This window comes from Diplotaxodon limnothrissa, linkage group LG8 (assembly GCF_057381915.1).
Source record: "Diplotaxodon limnothrissa isolate DT_005_m linkage group LG8, D_limnothrissa_male_GT1.1, whole genome shotgun sequence".
Taxonomy (NCBI): Eukaryota; Metazoa; Chordata; class Actinopteri; order Cichliformes; family Cichlidae; genus Diplotaxodon; species Diplotaxodon limnothrissa.
This window is the reverse complement of record NC_140603.1, coordinates 2,837,683-2,860,636: the sequence shown is the minus strand read 5'-3', so window position 1 is coordinate 2,860,636 and position 22,954 is coordinate 2,837,683. Positions and strand designations below refer to the sequence as shown.

Below are 22,954 nucleotides of genomic sequence, written 5' to 3'. Positions count from 1 at the left end.
CTCTTCCTCCTCTTCCTGTGTGTAGCAGATGCTTAATGTGGGTCTTGATGAGCTAAACCAAACGATACTGATTGCGTTCATTTTATCGGTTAGTAACAGTTTTTTGTGTGTTTTCCTTCTGCTGTGTCGTGTACAGGTTTATGTGGAGTTTGATGACCAGGAGTGGGACAAGAGGGAGTGGGTGAAGGTCTATGAGGATTTCCAGCTGTTTCTACTAGAGCATCAGCTGGTCTGGGCCAAGAGGAAGGAGTGCGCAGCAGCAGGAGGAGGAGGAGCAGGAGGCCTACTGCAGGGATCCAAGGCCAAACACATACAGTGGCCTGCCCTGGTAAGACCTGTGTTTGCTATTTATAGGCTTGGCACGGTAATGAGACTGGCCAGCCAAGTTGACTCTGCTGCATGCGTGGAGCTCCAAGTATTCTGTTCTCTCTGCACTTTAATCTGCTGCTCTGTGGATCGTCTCTGTGGTTTTGCATAAAGGTGTTGCTGTTTACAAGCTTTTCTATAAACTTGTTTGGCTCTTGCTGTTGTTTGCTTGGCGTGTCATGCTTTTCCGTTTCCTGTCAATCATCAGTGAACTGATGAAGTTTTAAGTTCTTCAGCTGCTCAGCTATGATTGCTCACAGCCAACATGCGTCCTCTGCAGCTGCTGTCCAGGGTTAGGTTTTCTGCACAGTCACCGCTGCTGCAACTGGTATGAACCTGGATTATTGTCGTTATCCACGTGGTCTGATTGTGTGGCACAAATGATTCTGTCACCATAAAAACTCATGTTAGCTTTATCTCATCTGGCTCTCTGCAGCAGGCAGCTAGCAGGTGTAGCTGCCTGCTGCATGATGATGACTGAACAATAGTGATGACAAACTGTTTCTTATGGATTATTATCTGTTTTCTTCTAATAATCTTTACACCCCGTGATCATAGCTGTGAGTTAGTTGATACAGATCAATAATACAGCACCATATTATGGCACAGTGGATACTTTGTTACTATGTTCACTGTTGTTGTGTTTACTGATTAAAGCCACAAACAAAGGCTGATTCCAGTGATTGTGACAATATGTCAACTCCTCCAAAATCTCTTTTAAATGAACTAATATCTGATTTTAAATTCATTTATGATCAGCAAGTGTGACGATCTGTGTGGAAGCAGCGGGTGTGACAGTTTGGTGTGGAGCATTCAGACGTGTGTTTACACAGCGGGGCAAACTTTCCAGGAGCGGACGTCCCAGCAGATTCAGAGTGCAGTGCTCCGAAACATGGAAAGACATAGACCTGGATCTCTGGCTCCGTGACCATGATAAATGTTCATGACAGTACACTTAAAAAAAGAAGAACATGGCAGCACAGCGTAGGTTTGCAAAGCTGTGTCTGAAAAATCCACAGGAGTCCTGGAACAATGTCTTTTGGCCAGACAAGGTCAAATTGGAGATGCTTGACCATGATTCCCAGTGCTTTGTTCAGCAGAAACCATCCATCTTCATCCGCTTTATCAGAGGTCGGGTCGCGGGGGCAGCAGCCTAAGCAGAGAGGCCCAGACCTCCCTCTCCCCAGCCACCTCCTCCAGCTTATCCGGGGAAACACCAAGGCATTCCCAGGCCAGCCGAGAGATATAATCTCTCCAGCGTGTCCTGGGTCTGCCCCGGGGCCTCCTCCCGGTGGGACATGCCCGGAACACCTCAGCCAGGAGGCGCCCAGGGGGCATCCTTGTCAGATACCCGAACCACCTCAGCTGGCTCCTTTCGATGTGGAGCAGCAGCGGCTCTACTCTGAGCCCCTCCCGGATGGCCGACCTTCTCACCCTATCTCTAAGGGAGAGGCCAGCCACCCTTCGGAGGAAGCTCATTTCTGCCGCTTGTATCCGCGATCTCGTTCTTTCGGTCACTACCCACAGCTCGTGGCCATAGGTGAGGGTAGGGACGTAGATCGACCGGTAAATTGAGAGCTTCGCTTTTACACTCAGCTCCCTCGTCACCACGACGGACCGGTGCAGCGTCTGCATTACTGCAGCTGCAGCACCAATCTTGGTTTCTGTGGAGAATATGGTGGGGGATGATTTGGGTTGTTTTGCAGCAACAGAGCCTGGGCACCATGCAGTCATTGAGGTACAGATGGGACTAGTGCCTGATGTGCCTGACTAGTTAACTGGAGGACTAGTCTTGTCAGTCGTTTGTACCAGACTTACTAGTCCTTTAATCTAATTGGTTTACAGTTAAAATCAGCACCAGGTAAATTGTTGTCCTAAATGTTATGCAGCCATTTGCCATCAGATGGAGCACTGTAGTTGCTGTTCTGATCTTTTTGTCTGTTATTGTTAATTGTTGAAAGGCGAAAGAATGAGATCGCAGATATAAGTGGAGCCACTACTCCACATCGAAAGGAGCCAGCCGAGGCAGTCGCCTACTGGAGCAGGAGGCCCTGAGATGAGAGAACGCTGCGGCGTTCCCCGGAATAAGCTGTTGGAGGTGGCTGGCAAGAGGGAGGGTGTAGGTTTCCTTGCTTAGGGTGCTGCCCTCGCAAATCAAATTCAGATAAGCAGAAGGATATGGCGAGCAATTTGTTGTTGTGTTATTTGATGGTTACCTGAAGTCTGCTTGGGGAGGAGTCTAGGTAACCGAGAACCCCGCCTCAGACTTGCAAGTGCTAATCCTCCTGCCAGCTGCTTCACACTCTACAAGGGCTCCAGTAGCACAAGCACAGGCAGCAGGTCATCACTGGATAAAGTCAGCAGGGTTAGGAGAGGACTGAGCCCAACATCCTCAGTCTCTCAGCCAATGGCAGAGCCACAGAGATGGGCTTGGACTCAGTTTCACCTTAGTCAAACTACATTTGTCTGTAAGTGGCCTTCAAAGTGTGTGTAAGTGATCACGTGAGGCTCGGTCTGCTCTGCGGCTTGCGTCACTCACACACTTTGGTGTGGTGGCAGTGTGGTTACCGTGGTGTTTATGCCGCTGTCTCGATGTCGCACCACTGTCTGAGGAGATGATCCTGTGGGTCTGCTCGTGTTTTTGGCTTTGTCACTTATTGGAGGACTTGCTTCGGAAATGTTTGGCGCTGATGTCATTTATTTTCCGACTGTGCTCTTTTCTCTGTGTGCGTACGAATGTGATTCACTGTTTTGGTTATGTAATAGAGTGCACGGTGCCATCTGGCACACACATTGTAGATAAGAGTTCAAAGACACGCACACTTTTTTCTGCCTCTCTTACTGCTCCTCCCGTTTCTCACAGATTTATCACACCGTTGCTATTGCCATAGCAACAACATTGAAATATATACCTGATTGACCCGCTGCCCTCTGGTTGGCGCCTCAGGTCAGTCAGATCTGCAGACTCTCAAACAGCCACTCGGCCTGTCAGCAAACCTCACCAATCTGAGCCCTGGTCTGAGTAACCCTCACCACTCACACAGAGTCCTTTGCTTCCAAGCGCTTTGTTCTCCAGTGTGTGGCTTTGACTCGCCTTTAAAACCTCACGTGGGTCCTGCCTGAATTTTCAGCCCCAGCAGCTGCTGCTAGACAGAGACAGCATAGATGAGCAGGCCAGTGGACCCAGCAGATCGCTTTGTTGTTGCATAACTATCCGCACGCACACTTGGCTTTTATATCTCAGTGAGGACATGTAATTGACATAATGCCTTCCCTAGCTGCTTACCTGAACCCTAACCATAACCTAACTGTGACCCTGCTACTAAAACCACAATTTCAGCCTCAAACATGCCTTCAAAAGCTGTTTGACGGGCATTTGGACCATAAGGGACTGTTGGTCCCCACAAGTATAGTAACAGTTGAATTTTTGGTCCTCACAAGGATGTATAAGTGTGCACACAGACACACAGAGGGGCTGTTGCACTCATCAGTATTAATTCACTATTAATTACTGTCATTCATCTCTCTGTCTGGACTTTTCTCAGTGTGGGTTTTTGGTTTCTTTTGAAGCTCACTCTGAGTTTACAGGACTGGACTGATTGTGTATTTGTGTGGTTCATACATGTGTTTGTGTAAGTCTGTTTGCAGAGCTGCTGTGATATGGGAGGATCTGCTAGTCTCACTGTCTCTGTGGGTGTCCACGTGTCCTCCAACCTATTGTACTGCTAATTAGGGCTGCACGATTAATCGTTAGAAAATTGCGATCTCGATTCATACTTATGTGCGATCTCATTTCCAAATGACAACGATTAAAAAAAAAAAAAAGACGACGACGATTGTAGCGCATTTTGATCCGGGACGTGCTCTGCATGAAAACAAGCGCTCACTCTTCCTGCTCAACAAATGACGAGGGCGGAGCCTTATACCACGTGATACAGAAGCTGTGCCGTGTGATGCTAAAATTAGCAGGGAAACAACAACGGAGAGCACGTCAGGGATGACGAGAAAGTGACAGGAGAAAATCCGTCCCGGTCAACCACCCAAACATCAATAACGGGACCTTATACAGCGCTTCCCTTTACCCGTCGACCTCCCGCAGGCACAAAGAAATCACGGAGGCTATCACTTATCACCTGACCAAAGATATGGCTCCATCAACACTGTGCAAAACGAGAGATTTAGGAAAACGATCAACACCCTAGACAAACGCTACACAGTGCCGTCCCGCAACTATTTTTCTATTGTTGCACTACCTGCTCTGTACACGCAGCGTCGAGCAACGGTGGAGACGGAATTTCAAGCAGTACAACATTTTGCAGCAACAAAACGTGAGACATTTGTTGTTTTTATGTTTATTTATTGTTTTTATGTTCTCTGCTGCCCTCAGGTGAATGTATGGCTATTCACCCTATGCAGCGAGCTTAACATAAGAGGAGATGGTTCCAGGAACGACAGGACACATCGCTTTGTCTTTGTGTCTTTAACTGAAGACCGTTTTTTCCTCTTTTAATTTGTAAGACTGTGAACATACAGTGAAATAATACGTAAGCATCAGTATCAACATATTTTGTAAACAAAACAGAAGTTAGCAACATAGCTTTTCTTATGCTTTACATTCATCACTAACATCTTTCCTTATACGTTCAAATAACCTTTTAAGTAACATGAAAGTAACAAATCTTACAGAAAATGAAGTTGGACATTGCTTACTTACAGATTATGGCTCAACAAACTCCCCAACGATGTAAACTGGGCTTAAAGTTGTGCAGCTTGTTTTCTGCTCCATGCATTTTCTCACACTGCCTGCGTGAACTTTGCCTGCTGCTTACAACACATCACCAAAGGGGGCAGTGTAGTGCACACCAAATAACCAAAGAAGAAGCCACAAACTGAAGGGGTAATACTGCCCACTATTGGGAAACCTGAGAAGTTCGCCAGCCAAAGAAACCCAACCAAGCAAAGAAACCCAACCAAGCCACAAACGAGGGGCAGAACATGTTCAGTCTCAACTGTTACGAAGTTGATGTGCAGTTAATAAGCGCAATAAATATTTATACTGGAGAAGAAAATCGTGAGAGAATCGTGATCTCAATTCTAAGCCAAAAAATCGTGATTCTCATTTTATGCAAAATCGTGTAGCCCTACTGCTAATATACTGAAATGCACATCTATACATAAGCTGCTGTCATCTCTATGTTTCATCTTCAGTATGACAGTAAAATGTGCATCAGTTTCTTCGAGGTCACTAGCAAGAGTTTGGATGAAGTTTGCAGATAATAATAATGGATTGGATTTATATAGCGCTTTTTCAAGGCACCCAAAGCGCTTTACAATGCCACTATTCATTCACTCTCACATTCACACACTGGTGGAGGCAGCTACGGTTGTAGCCACAGCTGCCCTGGGGCAGACTGACAGAAGCCAGGCTGCCATATCGCGCCATCGGCCCCTCTGGCCAACACCAGTAGGCGGTAGGGTAAAGTGTCTTGCCCAAGGACACAACGACCAGGACAGAGAGCCCGGGGATCGAACCGGCGACCTTCCGGTTACAGATACGCTTCCCAACCCCCTGAGCCACGGTCGCCCCAGATCCATGGAGGTGTGTAATTATTCACTGAAGCTGTGGTGTGGAGACCTCCACAGACGCCAGATCGTTCTGTGAGCTGTCAGATTATTAGATGTAGAGAACAAAGGCAGCGTGATGAGCAGAAGTCGACCCAGCCGTAAAGGAAAATTGTGTGTGAGAGTATTAATAGAATATGAATTGCTGGTAGTAGTAACAGCTGTAGGAGGATCCTGCAGTCTGATAACCATATCTCAAGTGTTAGCTCCATTCAAGGCTTAAATACATGCCTGTTTTTGTGTTAGAGAGCTGCTGAGTAAAAAAGCTCATTTCCTGCCTCCACTCTTTCTGATTTTATGATCTCATAGATCCCAAAGTTTCATTTGATGTTTCTCTTTTGTAATTTCTTATTTGCATTGTCTGATGATAAATGTGAAGAGTGTCTTTGTAAGCTCCACATTCGTCTTGCTTTCAGCCTGGGGGTGTAAACTCCAGGTCCACACCAGGTACCCTCTCCCTGTTACATCATTTGGATTTGAACCAACACTTAACAGAAATCCCATTTATGTAGTTGGATACCGTTGTGTCTGGGTCACAGCCCAGTTACTGACACACATCCAATTATACACAAGGACACAATGTCACGTTGTTGTAATAAACTTTACAATAACAAGAAAATGTTGCATATTCATTACATGCCATGCTGTTGACCTATTTGGCCTGTTTCCCTGTTGGCAGTGAAACAAAAAGCCAGCAATGCCTTTATGATCTGTTAAAGGCACATAAATGCATAAAACTGGTTATTTTATTCTATAATGGTAGGTTTAACTGTTCAGTCAGTTTGGGTCTCCTTTCAGAAGCGTCTCAGTAGCCTGTGTGTACATATAATTGTTTGAACTGATGAATCTGCAGTTGTTTACACGTGGCTACAAGAGATCCTCCTAACTTATGTAAATCTTTGCTTCTTACATCCTGCTCCTTGGACCCGTTGTTCTGAGTATTGGTCCATCAATGACTGCTGTCAAACTGCCAGCTGTTGCAAATCATGAACACTAATGAGAAGTTAATAGGCCTTTGTCTCGTCAAGTTACAAGACATGTTTGTGTAGCTATATGTGAGCTTGCATATACACTGTTGACTGTGTTGAGTTCAAACTTGTGCTCCTACTTCTTGAGTCTGTGTGCTGTACCATCGTCCACCCTGGAACAAAGAAATATGACAAGCCCAGAGTTAACTTGCATTCATGTTTATGATGACTGTGTGTAAACTTCTGACCACAACTGTGCATGAGGTGAACATGCCTGAGACAGGACCTGCCACAGGCTGCATGTTTAGGGTCTCTCATGTTGTAGAGTTCCCAGTGACCCCACCCAGCTCACACCCAGCCCATAACTCACCAAGACAGTCGTCCCCCCCCCCCCCCCCCCCCACACACACACACACACACACACACACACACACAGACATTTGGCTTTCATTTAGCTCTCTTGTGTTTACTTTGCTCTGTTTTCCTCTGGCTGTGTGTTGCTCTCCTCTGGTCTCCCATAGATACAGCAGAACAACACTGTCTGTGTCTCTGTTGCGTCTCATCTCACCCCCACTCCCCTGTTTTGTTTTGGTTTTTTTTTCCTTTCTCAAAATTACCTCAGTGAGGGCTTTTAATTTAGCATTTAGTGAAGAAAAGCGGAACACCACACATAAGGTTCATGGCTGTAGTGGAGGAGAGGGTGAGGTAGAGGCAGATGATCTGCAGAGGCGACCCCTCATGGACCAGCCCAAAAAAGGAGGTCTGCATATAGTGCAAGTATACAGCTTCTTATCTGAACCTGCATCCTGGTCACATAATCTTGGTAAAACGACAATATGGGGGAATATAGTTTGGTCAGATAAACCCAAATTGAATGCTGTGATACACACCATGTTTGGTCAAAGGCCTCAGCCTAAAACACCATACCAACAAGGTTTCAACGAGGCGTTGATTCCAGTTTGTAACTTTCAGAGACAGAACGTAAAGCTGCGACTCAGTCACCTGACCTGAATCTGTGGGAAGAACTACAGCTCATAGAAGGATCCCACGCTGGGACTGTGTGGTGAGTGGGTCACACCTGAGCTGGGACTGGTTTCTCCATACAGAATAAATGTCGGTGTGTTCAATACATTTTCCCTGTGTCACTTCTCATTCTTACACATTATTTATTTACATCTATGGTTTCTTTTCGTTACATGTGGATTGAAAGTGTTGTTACTGACATAATAATCTCATGTCAGTGGCACCTTTAGAAATATGTTTACTTAGAGAACTGGTGGCATGCAGCACGAGTCCTGACAGGGACTAGAAAGAGAGCAGATTTCTCCTGTTTTGGCTTCCTGTTAAATCCAGAATTCAAAATCCTGCTCCTCACATACAAGGTCTTAAATAATCAGGCCCCATCTTATCTTAATGACCTTGTAGTACCATATCAGCCTATTAGAGCACTTCGCTCTCGCTCTGCAGGCCTACTTGTTGTTCCTAGAGTATTTAAAAGTAGAATGGGAGGCAGAGCCTTCAGTTTTCAGGCCCCTCTTCTGTGGAACCAGCTTCCAGTTTGGATTCAGGAGACAGACACTATCTCTACTTTCAAGATTAGGCTTCAAACTTTCCTTTTTGCTAAAGCATATAGTTAGGGCTGGACCAGGTGACCCTGAATCCTCCCTTAGTTATGCTGCAATAGACGTAGGCTGCCGGGGATTCCCATGATGCACTGGGTGTTTCTTCACTCACTATGTGTCTGTCACTGCTTCACTTCTTCCTGAGGAGTTTCTCCTTCCCACCATTGTGACACTGCTTGATCACAGGAGGTCACCTGATTGTTGGGGTTTTCTCTGTAACATTGGAGGGTTTTTATCTTACAATATAAAAATCACCTTGAGACATTTGCGATTGATTTGGCACGAGAACAGCACAACTGAACTGAGATAAAACGTCATGATACATGGATACTTTTACGGTCTTTCTCTGCCTCTCATTGCAGTCGTACAAATGCTTGATTAGGTTCTTCTTGTGGACACAAATGTAACGTCACCCTGCTCAGCACAGTGATTTTCATGTGCCACAATCGTCACTTTGCTCTAAAAATACTGCTTTACAGTATCGCAGTGAAGACAGAGCGGACTAATGAGACTAAAATCTGATACTTTATTGTGTTGGTTCCAGTCTTTTACACGCCTGGAGCTCAGCACCATGAGCTCCTCCACAGTGAGAGTTTAAGACGTGGGAACAGCATTAACTTTATGAATTACTTCTGGTTGTACCCCAGGAGGTAGAGGAGGTCGTGGCTGGTGGTTTGATCCTTGGCTGCACCAGTCTAAGTATAATTGGGCTAGATACTAACCTCCTAACCTCCAGCTGCTCACCGATGCATCCGCTGGTGTCTGAATATTGGATAAAAAGCAGAGAAATAAAAGAACCACATACCTCAATAATTACACCCTAACATGGAGACATGACCAGTCAGGAACAGTTAATGATGAAATAATTAATCATTGGCAGATTTGAGCTGAAAATAAGAATTTTGCTGCAGTAAATGTGCCTCTTGTACTTGCGTGTACTTTAGTAATTGGACCTGCTGTGCGACAAAGCTCATCCTCAGTGTCCAGCCTAAAACACGACCAGGAGATGATCTTTCTGTTGTTTTCCCTCCCATAATGGTCGTTACACATGGAGGTGTGGGAGAAAACAGCTTCATTCTGTGCCTGAATGCCTCCTGTTTGACAGAGATGGAGCACCGGTGCTGCAGCTACTTTGCAAATGTGCTGCTCACACTACACTTGTGTGCAGACACACATATAGCTTGTTCCTGTGATTGTTTTCTGCTGAGCCCAGAGAAAAGTGACCTTTAGGTCTGTGAAAGCATGCCTCGTCCTGCATGTCTGCTCATTACATGTAAATATAACAGCTGCTCCCAGGCTGCACTGTTGTATGGAAGAAAAATGTACACATCTAAATACGGTCACACACACATACAGCTGTGCATTCCTCTCACTTTGTTGTTGTTAGCAGGACTGTAGATGAAGCGCTCATCCTCCTGTGTGCATGCGTGCTGTGGGAAATAAGTCTTATGGCACATCGATGGCAGTTTTTCCAGGTGAACTTTTATGTGAGACAGGATTTGCTTTTGCCTCTTCTTTCTGTACTTCTCTGCTTCCATACAAACACAATTAAACATTTTAAGGGTTGAACATCTTCACTATGTTGCATGTTTTCCCCAACCGTGTGTTTCTGTGACTTCACTCTGCTGTTTGCAGTTAGCAAACACTCCTAAACGCTTCTTTGAAACATGGTGCACAGTGTTGTAGGACGGATTATTGTGGACGGATTATCTCAGTTGTTCTGCTGACTGAAGTTTGGCCCGTTTACAAAAATCACAGAACCAAGTTAAACAGACAGACCTGTTGAATTCTACAGTGATAGAATAATAATGATAATAATGATGATGATGATGATGCTAATGATAATAATAATAATAATGATAATGATAAAGATGATGATAATAATAATAATAATGATAATAATGATAATGATAAAGATGATGATAATAATGATGATGATGATGATGATGATGATAATAATAATAATGATAATAATGATGATGCTAATGATAATAATGATGATGCTAATGATAATAATGATGATGATGATGCTGATGATGATGATGATGATGATGATGATAATGATAATAATAATAATAATATTGATGATGATAATGCTAATGATAATAATAATAATGATAATGATAAAGATGATGATAATAATGATAATGATGATGATGATGCTAATGATAATGATGATGATGCTAATGATAATGATGATGATGCTAATGATGATGATAATGATGATAATGATGATGATGATGCTAATGATAATAATGATGATGATGATGCTAATGATAATAATGATGATGATGATAATGCTAATGATAATAATAATGATGATGATAATAATGATGATGATAATGATAATAATGATGATGATGATGATAATGATAATGATGATGATGATGATGATGATGATGATGATGATGATGATAATAATGATGATGATAAAGATGATGATAATAATAATGATGATGATGATAATGATAATGCTAATGATGATGATAATGATAATGATGATGATGATAATGATGATAATGATAATGATGATGATGATAATAATGATGATAATGATGATGATAATAATGATGATAATGATAATGATGATGATGATGATAATGATAATAATGATGATGCTAATGATAATAATGATGATGATAATGATGATGATAATGATGATGATAATGATAATAATGATGATGATGATAATAATGATAATAATGATGATGATAATAATGATGATAGTGATAATAACAGAAGGATATTGCACAGAAATGTCTCAAATATTTTCGATGTACCTGACAGGAGAGAGCGTCGTGTTAACCACAGCACATTTCCATCCACCTGTTTCTATGCAAATTTTCAGTCTGCTGTCCAAAGCAGAGGCTGGAAATGCAAACAGCCCAAAGCCTCAGTAAGGCCAAAATTGATTTTATTTTTCATTGTGGTTTGATGGGCTCAACACGTCCAAGAAACAACTGTGGTTTCCTCCGTCAGGCCTGAGCTGAGGTGTTGTTCTTTGTTTGGTTTCTCTTAAAGGAGATGAAGCAAGAAGAAGGATATATATTATAATTATATAATTATAATATATATCCTTCTTAAATAATATATAATTTTATATTAATTGCTTCAAAAGAGGATTTATGGGCTTCATAGGTTTTATCACTTTGAAGCTGATCAGAGGTCATAAGTGACAGTAACTGGGCAGCCCTCTAGTGTATTTACTACCCATGGCCATTTAAACTTTAAGATGTGTGGTTTACTTGAGCACCTGCACATTTCACATTACTGTAAGGTGCTGAATCTCACTAACATGTCGTGGTCATGCTCGTCATCTCCTGTGTGTCGGCCTCTTTGCTGAGGTCATGCTTACTTCCTGGTTTTGCACTGAGCTTTGGCTGGAGCTCGTTAGTGCCACCATGTCTTTGTGTCCTTTCACTCTGTGATGTTTTAATAGTAAGTGTCAAGGTTTTAGTTTTTGTCTCAACTAAAGAAAATAAAAATGACCATTAATAGTTCTGTAAAAGTATTGTTTCTGTGTAAATAATAAATGACAGTGAATAGTATTGCATGGATTTGTTATGTTGTTGGTTTTCAGTGTGTATGCTTTCAGAGTGTGTCGACTGAACTTGTAGTTCAGCCTCTCAGGGCTTTTGATTATTGTTGTTAGAGCCGCTGGTCTGTAGTCCCTGAGACAGTTTACACCAGGATGTTGGGAGTTGGCACTGTCGTGGATGTCCTAAGGCAGGTGGGGATAGTCCACTGTGATGAAAAACACCTGTGTCAGTTTCACAGCACCGTCCTGGAGGACTGGGCCAGGATCTGTGCATTTACATCACAGAGGGAGTTTGTGGCGTCCACAGTGTTTGATGAGGACATCTTAGACATGTTGTGCACACTTCCAGTGTCCCACTCTTAAACTGGTGTAGTAGAAGGTGTTGATTGTCTTTGCATAAGTTAAGTGGTAAATCGACTGGTTCCTATTCAGCACGTTTCTGCTCTACCTGAGCACTCGCAGCACCAGCGCAGCTTCACTCAGTGTGACTGAAGCTGTTCAGAAGCTGCATTTGGCCTCAGTTATTCAATTCAATTCAATTTTATTTATATAGCGCCAAATCACGACAAAAGTCGCCTCAAGGCGCTTCATAGATACAGAGAAAAACCCAACAATCATATGACCCCCTATGAGCAGCACTTTGGCGACAGTGGGAAGGAAAAACTCCCTTTTAACAGGAAGAAACCTCCAGCAGAACCAGGCTCAGGGAGGGGCGGGGCCATCTGCTGCGACCGGTTGGGGTGAGAGAAGGAAGACAGGATAAAGACATGCTGTGGAAGAGAGACAGAGATTAATAACAGATATGATTCAATGCAGAGAGGTCTGTTAACACATAGTGAGTGAGAAAGGTGACTGGAAAGGAAAAACTCAATGCATCATGGGAATCCCCGGCAGCCTACGTCTATTGCAGCATAACTAAGGGAGGATTCAGGGTCACCTGGTCCAGCCCTAACTATATGCTTTAGCAAAAAGGAAAGTTTGAAGCCTAATCTTGAAAGTAGTTTGTGTTGTGTTAACAGAGTTAGAAACAGGGAAACGTGATTGGACTGGCACATTGTGGAAGAGGAGACACTTTAAAGACATTATACAGAAGATTTAAAAAATTGGTGCAATATTTAAACACAGTTTGAGAGAAATCAGATGAAGTTTCTGCAGTACTGTAGTAGGAAAGTCCATCAGTACACACACACAGCTCGTGGCGGCTGTGTTCATCCACAGAGGGTTGTACTGTTCTGGCTTCTCCACAGTGACACACTGCACCCTCCACCCCCTGCCCACCACACTCCTCCACTGACACGACCCTGTTACTGAAGCAAAATGCCAGCGTTACACAACAGCAGAGGAAATAATGAAGCAATCCTGTTACATGGCCTCTTGGCACACACGCGCCTGATATCAGCCATCTGGAACAAAACACACATGCACATAAAGGCTTTCAGCTGAACTATTTTTTGTGTTCGTTGGCATACGTGGTTACATTTTAGCTTTTAAAAAGCAGTTATTAGCTCCGTCATCCAGCTGTGACATGTTTTGATTTATTTGGTACAGTTCTGCTGTGAGCTCCTCCAGCTCTGACACGAAAACACATCTGACACCACAGAGAGATCCAGCCGGGAGCAAGACAGCATCACTGAGAGAGACAGACCGGTGTTTAAAGGGTGAGACAGGGACTGATGTTCTTCAGAGTCTTAGTTGTCCTGGGCTGTACGTCTGTCTGCTCAGCCTCTCTGTGTTCACATTAAACCCTCTGTTGCATCTCTGATCCAGCTATTACATCATCTCTGTATCTACCAGGAGCACTGTGTGAACTCATTAAAGAGCCTCACTGCAGACTGCCTTCAAAGATCTAGTGAAATCTATTGGCCACATGATACAAGAGGGAGGGGAGAGTTTACTGGTTGGTGGGGTAAGGAAGGTGAACGTGTGTGTGTGTGTGTGTCTATATAGAGAGATAGATGGATGTAATTTTTCTGAAGGCTACTTATAAGACACATACTTTGATAACTAACAGTTTCTCACATTTCTATAGCCAAATACAAAGACGTAAATGCTTAAGACGTTTTGCACAGCATGGTAGTAGTGGTGAAATAATGAGATGGAGGTCATGAAGCATGAGGTAGAAGTAGTGAGTTTGTGTTGAAACATTGTTTACATGGTTTGCCAAACGGACTGATCTTGTTGTGATTTATGACAGAAACCTGGAGGCACATCTATAAAGTGCGCTCTGAAGTCGTTGGTTATTAGTGTGTGGTTCACGACACTGGAGCTTTACTTTTGAAGCCTGTTTCCGTGTGAGCCCTTCAGATGAATCATCTTCATGAAGAATGAAGTTTAAGGAAATACGAATAGAGAAATGCTGTCTGAGTCTGAGTCTCATTTTTTTAATTGTAATGTTGGTCAAATGTTTTGAATCGTACATGTTGCACTGATGTCTACATGTTGCATGTTTCATGAGTCTGTTGAAGATATTTTGTCTAGTTTTTCTTGGCTTTAAGCTTCTTTTCTCCATCACTAACACTGCAAAGTCACCATATCTCTATCAAAACACTCACTTAAACATTCCCATATCACTGAAAGAATAAAGACAATAGTTGTTTTGACGCGTTTTATTTTACCACCGTTTTTAGACAAAGAACAAAGAAAGGACAGCGTCTGATATGAGAGGTTGTCTAAAATGAATGAACGTGTGTGTGTTAGATCTTTGTTTCACTCGACTCCTTCCTGGCTACAGACTGCTCAAGTCATGCTATGTTACCTAGCAACGGTTGCCCACTCTGCAAAACACACACACACACACACACACACACACACACACACACACACACACACACACACACACACACACACACACAAATGAGTATCAGCAGGCATTCTTGTTATCTGGCAACTGTACTGGCTCTGTTCATCATGACATGAGAACAAAGGAGTGTGTGTGTGTGTGTGTGTGTGTGCGCGTGTGTGTGTGTGTGTGTGTGTGTGTGTGTGTGTGTGTGGTGCAGCTCTCTCCTTTGAAAGCTGACTCTCTAGCTCTGCCTGCCTTCATAGGTTGTCTGTCCTTCCACTCAGCATGTGTGTATTTGTGCGGCTGCATGCACAGACCTGAAACAGTCGGGGCCTCGTGCCTTGCTTGTAGGCTTGTTAGCCAGCCTGGAGAAGAACCAGTCAGCCGCGTCAGATGCAATTTTGGTTGAAATTGGGTCAATAAAAAGCCCCTCCTCTCCCTGAGCAGATGGAGCAGGGCTAGTGTAATCTCCTGCCTCCTGTGGGTCTGTGTGTGCATGTGTAATTAGAGCTTACCTTTATGCAGTGCAGGCTGCAGATGAAACGTTTGTCTCCTTCTGCTGAAGCAGTTCAGTCCACTCACTTTGATGAGCGATAACCGCACCACACATGTTTAGTAAAGCTGAGAAATAGAAAGTACAACTACACTTGGTTGGTTGTTGTACAAGATTTAATATGTGTGTCTGTGTCTCTGTGAGTGTGTGTTAGATGGACCAGTACCTGGACCAGTGTGTGCTGTTACAGTGGTAGAGGATTAACCTGCTGAGCAGCAATGGACAGATTACTAAATCTGGTTTGTGGTCAGCTGATAAAAGCGTGATGCTGTGGGTGGGTTCAGCATCGGGGCACTCAGCTTCTTTTTCATCCAGCTCTTTTTATTGTTTTTCCAGCAGTTAAACACATAAACATACGCAGGTAAACGTGCAGCGTTGCTCCCACCGCTTCCCTCCCCAAACACTGATATATACTCAGGGTGTGCACAGATCACTGTCAGGCAGTGGGCTCTACACATCAAACACAACATAATCATGAAACCATATCACATATTCTCAACATAACTGATGAATGGCTGCCAGGAACCTGGGATTTTCCAGCACAGCCTCTGATGGTGAACCTAATCGTCTCATCACGTCTCTAATCCGCTTCCCAAATGTTGGGGGTCGAGGGTCCTCCCACCTGGTCAGAATCGGTCTTCTGGCCAGCAAAGAGGAGGACGCAGTCGTGTTCGATTCACGCATATTCAGAGGTGGATCAGAGGGAATCAGACCAAGCAGTGAAGTCAGAGGGGTTGGTGGGTCTCAAAGATTGAACTCCATGTAACTTTGGACACTTTGTGGATGGAGCTGGGGTCCACAGTTTGTCCTTAGACCAGTGGAGACGCTGTGCGATATTGTGCCTAAGAGACACTGATGAGGTGGAGATGATCTTTAAACCCTGTAGCCAGGTTGTCTCTGGTATTGTTTGTCCCAGTTCGCCTCCCATCTGTGTTTAAGGCCCTCTAAGAAAGTCAACCTGGATTCATTAAACACGTTTCACCCAGGATCTGTTCCAAGTCCATTTTCTTTTCAAGTCTGATCCTTTAAATGATGGACTTCATGTCCATTGGAGAAGGTGAAGGTTAACATCCAGGATTAGATGAGACTAAACATCTAATCTGCAAATATCTTAAAAATACCTGAAACCTTTGAGACGACTCTGCAAAGGAAGCAAAGCCGGTATCTCCCATTGACTCCAGCCAGCCGTCAATGCTCTGTGTCTAACTGACGGTGTAAACAGGTGGGCTTTCCTTATTGGAGCAGCAAGCCACAGCTCAGGAAGATTAAAGGCTCTTTTGAATTGATTCCAGATTAGAAATGAATGAATAACCTGTAGAGCTGCAAGACAAGTTTGTTTAGTTGAGCCACCCAACCGCATCTGGCTCCATTCATCCAGTAAAGCAATGGCCGAATATTTGCTGCCCAGTAATGGTGTAGAAAGTTTGGAAGGGACTGGCCACCGATTGTCTGAGGTAGCTGCAGGGTTTCTTTCCTTATCAGTGGTTGTTTTTTGCTCCATAGACACTGAGATAACTGACTATCTGAGTTGATAAAGTTTAGGGACATTTTCATAGAGTTAATCGCTCCTCCTGCAGAAAGGTAGTGTTTCCTCTATTCTGTCCTTGTTTTGTTTTAAATAGTGCAGTCATGCAACCTATTTAATAAAAGCAACCTCTTTGACCCTCATTCTTTGGATAATTGTGGTCCCATTTCTAAACATCACTTTCTCTCCAGGGTTTTAGAAGCGATCGTCACTGAACAGCTGATTGCTTACTTTGACTAAATGAGGCTTTTCAAACACTCCAATCAGGTTTCTCAGCACAGAGGGACGAATGAGGCTGGCTGCTGCCTCTGCTGGTAGATCGTCTGTTGTAGTTTCATCATTGAACACTGGATAACTGTATTTTATTGATTTAGTCTTGTGTATATAAGGAGAAATGGAGTCATTTAAAATGTAAGAAACACTGTAATCATTAAAGAGTTCAAGTAAACTCGTACAGTCACATCTTGTTTAAATCACCTGGCTGTGTACACAGGCAGGAAGGCCAAAAAAGCCCATTTTCTAAATGCTGGTTGGTCTACATGAATACTGTAGATCAGTGGCACATTTGGCAGCTGTCGTTTTGCCTAATGTGTATGTGAGAAATAAATTATGAGCTCAAATATTAAGCAGCCCTGAGGGAGGGAAGGTAACAGGGTCGTTGCTGCTGTCTCCTCTGAGCACCACCAGGCACTTTCCTACACGTTAGACCTGCTACAGCGACTCGATGCTGGGCAACATTTTGCCAGCATCTGGTGAATGTAGCCGCCTGCTAATAATACTGAATGGAGTTGCTAATAATAGCAGGAGTAATGGCACTCGTAGTATTGTCTCCTTCCTGCTATGTTGTCATTTTGTAAACACACGATTGTCAGTAAACTTGTGTTGAACGGAGCTGAAGGGGAAGGAAGTGGAGGAGCAGAAGTGAGGCGGGTCAGTGGCGAGGGAACAATCTGAAAGGCGAGGGGAGAAAGTGAAAGACGCTCAGTCAAAGAGCGCTGTGAGGAAATAGGACGGTCCTGCGTCACACAGAGAGAGCGAGAGAGGAAGTGTGTGTCAGCCGGCCCTGCCTCTCTCTCTCCCTCCCTCCCTCCCTCTCATCTCTCTCCCTCCTTGCGTCAGCAGCAGTTAAAATGTCGGCTGTGTAGCTAGTCCTCCGCTCTGCTCTCTCCCTCTTGGCCATCTGTCTCTTCTTACCACAGGAGGAAACCGCACTCTGTTGCTCTTCCTCGCCCGTTCTTTTTCACTTCGTCATCCTTTTCTTTCTTCCTGTCTCTGCCCCGGTTGCTGGATCAGAGCTAGTTTTTCTCCAAAGCCATCGCCTCTCAGTGTTAGTTTGGACACGGAGGACAGAGGTAATGTTACACTTTTATATCCTCTGCTGTTTCGGAAGAACTGTTGTGGTTTACATTTTGAAGCAGGCCTGAGTTTGATTGATGAAGTAACGCATTTGAGTAACACATACTGGCTGTGAACTGTGGAAACTACCCACAGCTTCTATTCTGGGAATGCTGCTCCGTCCTAGGTGTTGTCTTCTGGGGTGTTTGAGTGTTGGAGAGCTGCTTTTTCTGCCTCCGCTTGTACCCGCTCCAAAAAATGTCACGTACTTTGCCCGTCCTACATGTGTAACGACTGCTGTGGAGCAGAAGCTGCCATTAAGCTGTAATGAACAAATATAAAAGGCTGTATTAACACAGATGTTCCTGTACACGACGCGTGTGATCCATAATCACATGGGATACTCAGTGGGAACTACTCTTACTAAAATGTGTTTAGCAGCAAATTCATCTGGTTTTTTGTGAACTCGGACAGAAATCGCAGTTGGAAGAAGTGAGAACTTAACCCGTGAGACAAACCGGGAGCATGTAGGCAGCTCCCTGATCCAGGACCGGCTGATCCAGGACCGGCTGATCCAGGACCAGCTGATCCTGTTTGCTTCTCCAAAACTACCAGAAAATCAGATTAGCATATCGCTGTGGATGTAAGACAGTAATGATGAGGCAGCTTAAAGAGCTGTGGATATTGAAGCTAAAGGTGAAATCCAGCCAAAGCATGAAAGGAGTTTATTAGAAACTATTATACAAATAATTTTATATAATAAATTCTACAGTTTATTAGATGCTGTGAGATTCTGCAATATTGCATATGTCGTCCTTGTATCAAATTGCAGGGCACATGTAATGAGTGTCAAAGTCGTGTCATTGTTACGGGCCTGATTGACACACAGGCCTCGACCTCCAGCAGCCGAGGCAAACGGTTCATTACTATGTACGACAGCAGTTTGGTTTGATGACTCCAGTCATCTACCATCAAAGTAATGAGTAGCTTTGAACACAGCCTGTGGATTTCTGGAGTAGAAACCGTTGTGTGTGTGACCCACTTAGACAGCACCGCTCGTCAGCGCAGCACTGCACCAAGATCAGATTCACAAATCTTATAAATCTTTTGCATTTTTAGACATCGCAAACATGAAAAGTGCCCAACACGCTCTTGTGTTCGTGTAGAGAACCTACAGACGACGTTGTTATTCGGAGAGCTGAGCTGCTCGTTTGCTTTCAACGCCATGGAAGAATAAATCTCTGATACTAAGAGAGGTTTTCACTTACAGTTGAGCCTCATTTGGATTTAAAGGTCATTTCATGTTTCAGGTAGGATCATGTCTGTGTTGCAGAGTGTTGTTTGTGCGGTTGTGTAGAGCACAGTTGTGCCGTATTGTCCCCAGTGGAGGAAGATTCTTTGAAGTACAGCAGCCCCTCGCTATAACACGGTTCACCTTTCGCAGCTTTGCTCTTTTGCGGATTATTTTTGTCGATTTTGCAGGTTTTTTTGTTTTATTACAGCACATTGTGTTCTGCGTCCCGATTGGCTGTAGACCATAGTCAATCAGTCTCGTGCTGTGTCTCCTGTACAGCACAGAGTGCGTTCAGCTTGTCAAATTTACATAAATCTTCGATCCCAGCAGTGTGACTCTGCTGCACTGTATGTTTGTACGTTTTCTCCCCAACAAACACAACAACGTCGATGAAACGTTTTGCACCATCAAAGGCTCCTGTGGTAGCACCCAAAGGCAGAGCAAGATGCTAAAGGAAGGTAGAAGTTACTAGGGCAGGGCAATATGGCCAAAAATATTTATTGCGATATATATTTAAAAGTTGCGATAACGATATAACTGACGATATAATTTACGTGAAACAAAATACTTTACAACTCCACAACTTTATTAGTGCAAAAAAAAAAAATCAATGTATTTTCATTTAAACAAGCAGCTGTTTATGTGCATTAAAGTTATATAAAAATGTAACAGTGCAAATGCAAATTCCAGTTTAACCAAAAGGCATTTCCAGTGGAAACTGGCCGACATATCCTCAGCATAACATGTATAACATCCACAAAACTTAAGAGGTTATACACACACAATACGGTAACATTATGTTGAAGCACAGCACGTATCACTCCGCGAGGCTCCGCCTACGACAGCTGTAATGCTCCGACAATCCATCAAGCGGTGCGGCTTCGTAGCTTAGCAGAGTCGCACTAAAACATCTGACGGCTTTTCGAGCGCCGTGTACATAAAATCGTTTCGGTAATAACGACGGCCCGCTAGCACACGCTACCAAAAAATGTGCTTTGTTGTGTATCTGACGGACGAAAGCTACACCAGTTCCACACCACTGAAGCTGCAGCATTTTTACAAACCAGCTCTGGTTCATCGTTTCATTCAACGATCCGCTTTCGCTCTTCTCGTTCTGCGTCGCCGCCATGCTTTTTCCGCCATGTGCGTATGAAAACAAAGGCACTGCGCATGCGCGTTTTACCCATATTCTATTGCGATATCTCATTTTCTTATCATTGCCCAACATTATACTGGTATTACTGGTATGATATGGCCCAGCCCTAGAAGTTACTGTATGTTTTAGATTATAATATAATACTGGACTTATTTTTCCACGAATGTTTGAACTCTGAGAGAGTTTAAACAAGAGACAAATGTGTGAAGATGTTCACGCCTGTCTGAGTGTATAAAGTGTGTAGTGAGGTTTTACAGCCTTAAAACTTTATAATAATTGTAGAAAATAAAGCTGACTTTGCTGATGATCGTGGGTTATTTTTAGACCGTAACTCGCGTGATAAACGAGGGAGCGCTGTGCAGTGTACAGTTTCCAGTCTGTGATGATTGTAGATGCTGTATCATGCGCTTCGTTGATGCTGATTGGTCCATTATGTCTTATCAAAGTCAAAGACAGCGCAGCCATCTGCCAGGAACGTTTAGAGCATTCCTCTGCTGACGAGCTGGTCAAAGTGCCACAACTACTACCAGTGATTGGCTGACCATGAGACTGTGCTTGATTGGCCAACCACCTTGCCTAACCTGAAGCCAATAGAGAACCTACTGATTATTATTATCAAGAGGAAACAGCAGCAGTCTGATGCAGCAGACATGCAGCTCTGTAGTTCAGGCTTTGCCACAGTAATGTGGGATCACTGAGGGACAGTACTGGTGCAAACCCAGCTTTGCACTACGCTGCTTTTGAGTTATATGATGACATTTAGAATAATTGTTGACAGCGACAGTATAGTTTGTGAAATTATCAAACGATACTGTCCATGCACAGTATCGTCACCTGGTGTAGTCACCTGCAGATATCACCTGGTCCACTATCTGAATTCATTTACAAAGTGATGGTTAAAGGACGTCTCACTCTTCATGGGTTCATCGGGTAACTCGCAGTCACTGAGGGCCCTTACTTTAGTTGCTATGATACACAATATCTCAGCTGTAAAAACCCTGCACTTCCCAAGTGTTCCCAAGAGCTCCCAGCTGGACGTTTCCAGCTGGTAAAAACACTTTAGTATGCATGCATGTGTCACGTGATCCAAGCAGATGAGATCTGTAAGTGATCATATAAGTTTGTTTATTCAGCACTCGTACAGTTAGCAGTGTTCTATAGCACAGACATAATGTGCCCGCTGTACACAGACCAACACTCTGAGTGCATTTATGTGGATGCTGTGGGTCATTACTTACTGTGGATTCAACTCCTGGCTTTGATCCCTGAAACACTGACCCTTCAGTGGAAGCGTGCTAAAAACAGCAACACAAACAACTTTAATGAGACTCACTAAACACCAAATGTTTGAATGCACATCTGTCAGTGTCTCCTAGCAGCACAATTCACCGAGTGAGGGATGTTTGCACGTGTAGGTGGCGTTCTGGGCCCTGGCTGAGCAGTCAGGGCGCTCTGATGGTTCACTGGACATCTTATTGATACGGAGAGTCGAGAGGAAACTGCTCATGTGTGTTTCAATTTGACGCAATCTTTTTCTGATGCTCGTTCTCGCTCTGTCTTTGATGAGGCAGCGGCTTCCTTGAAGCTCGCGTGTGGTAACCTCTTGAGGTTTCTTAGCGAGGCATGAGCTCATAATCTCCTCTTCATTCTCCTTTACAATCTATTGAACTTCTGTCAATTATAGACACACAGCAGCAGAGATGTCTTTGTGCTCACGGGGACTGATCTGCTTTCCCAGCATGCCGCTGTGCCGTGTCTGTTCTCCCGAGATGTTCTGGTTCCCCGAGAGTTTTCATTGTATTTTTATCTCTAAATACAAGGACCTCAGTGTGTGTGTGTGTGTGTGTGTGTGTGTGTGTGTGCCTGTCTTGAATCAGTGTGCAGTGTCTTTAAGAAGATGGAGGAGCTGAAGTCCTTTCAGAGGGAGGCGATCAAGGTTTATTTAAAAACTTCCACTCTTTAATCCAGCAGTCTCAGTGATTTACCACTGATGATTTAAAAACATAATCTCGTCACGTTTTTATGACTCAAGCATTTGTTCATTTTTAAATAAACTCATTTTAGCATTAATTGTTGTCTTTAGGAGAACAAAGTGTTTTTTCTCCATGACCTGGACTAAATGCATGAACACCAGGCCCTGAGTTTCAGCTTAGAGAGCACCTGCATTTGTTTTACGAGCCAAACCCATCGTGG

General features: G+C 43.8%; 1 protein-coding gene across 1 annotated transcript in view; it reads left to right on the top strand.

Moving 5' to 3' along the window:
• jmjd1cb (jumonji domain containing 1Cb) overlaps positions 1-22,954 on the top strand; it is a 116,500-nt gene that overhangs the window by 52,588 nt on the left and 40,958 nt on the right. The window contains exon 2 of the mRNA XM_085361162.1: positions 137-328. Coding sequence (XP_085217288.1) covers positions 137-328 — 192 coding nt within the window. The remainder of the gene's footprint in view (positions 1-136; positions 329-22,954) is intronic.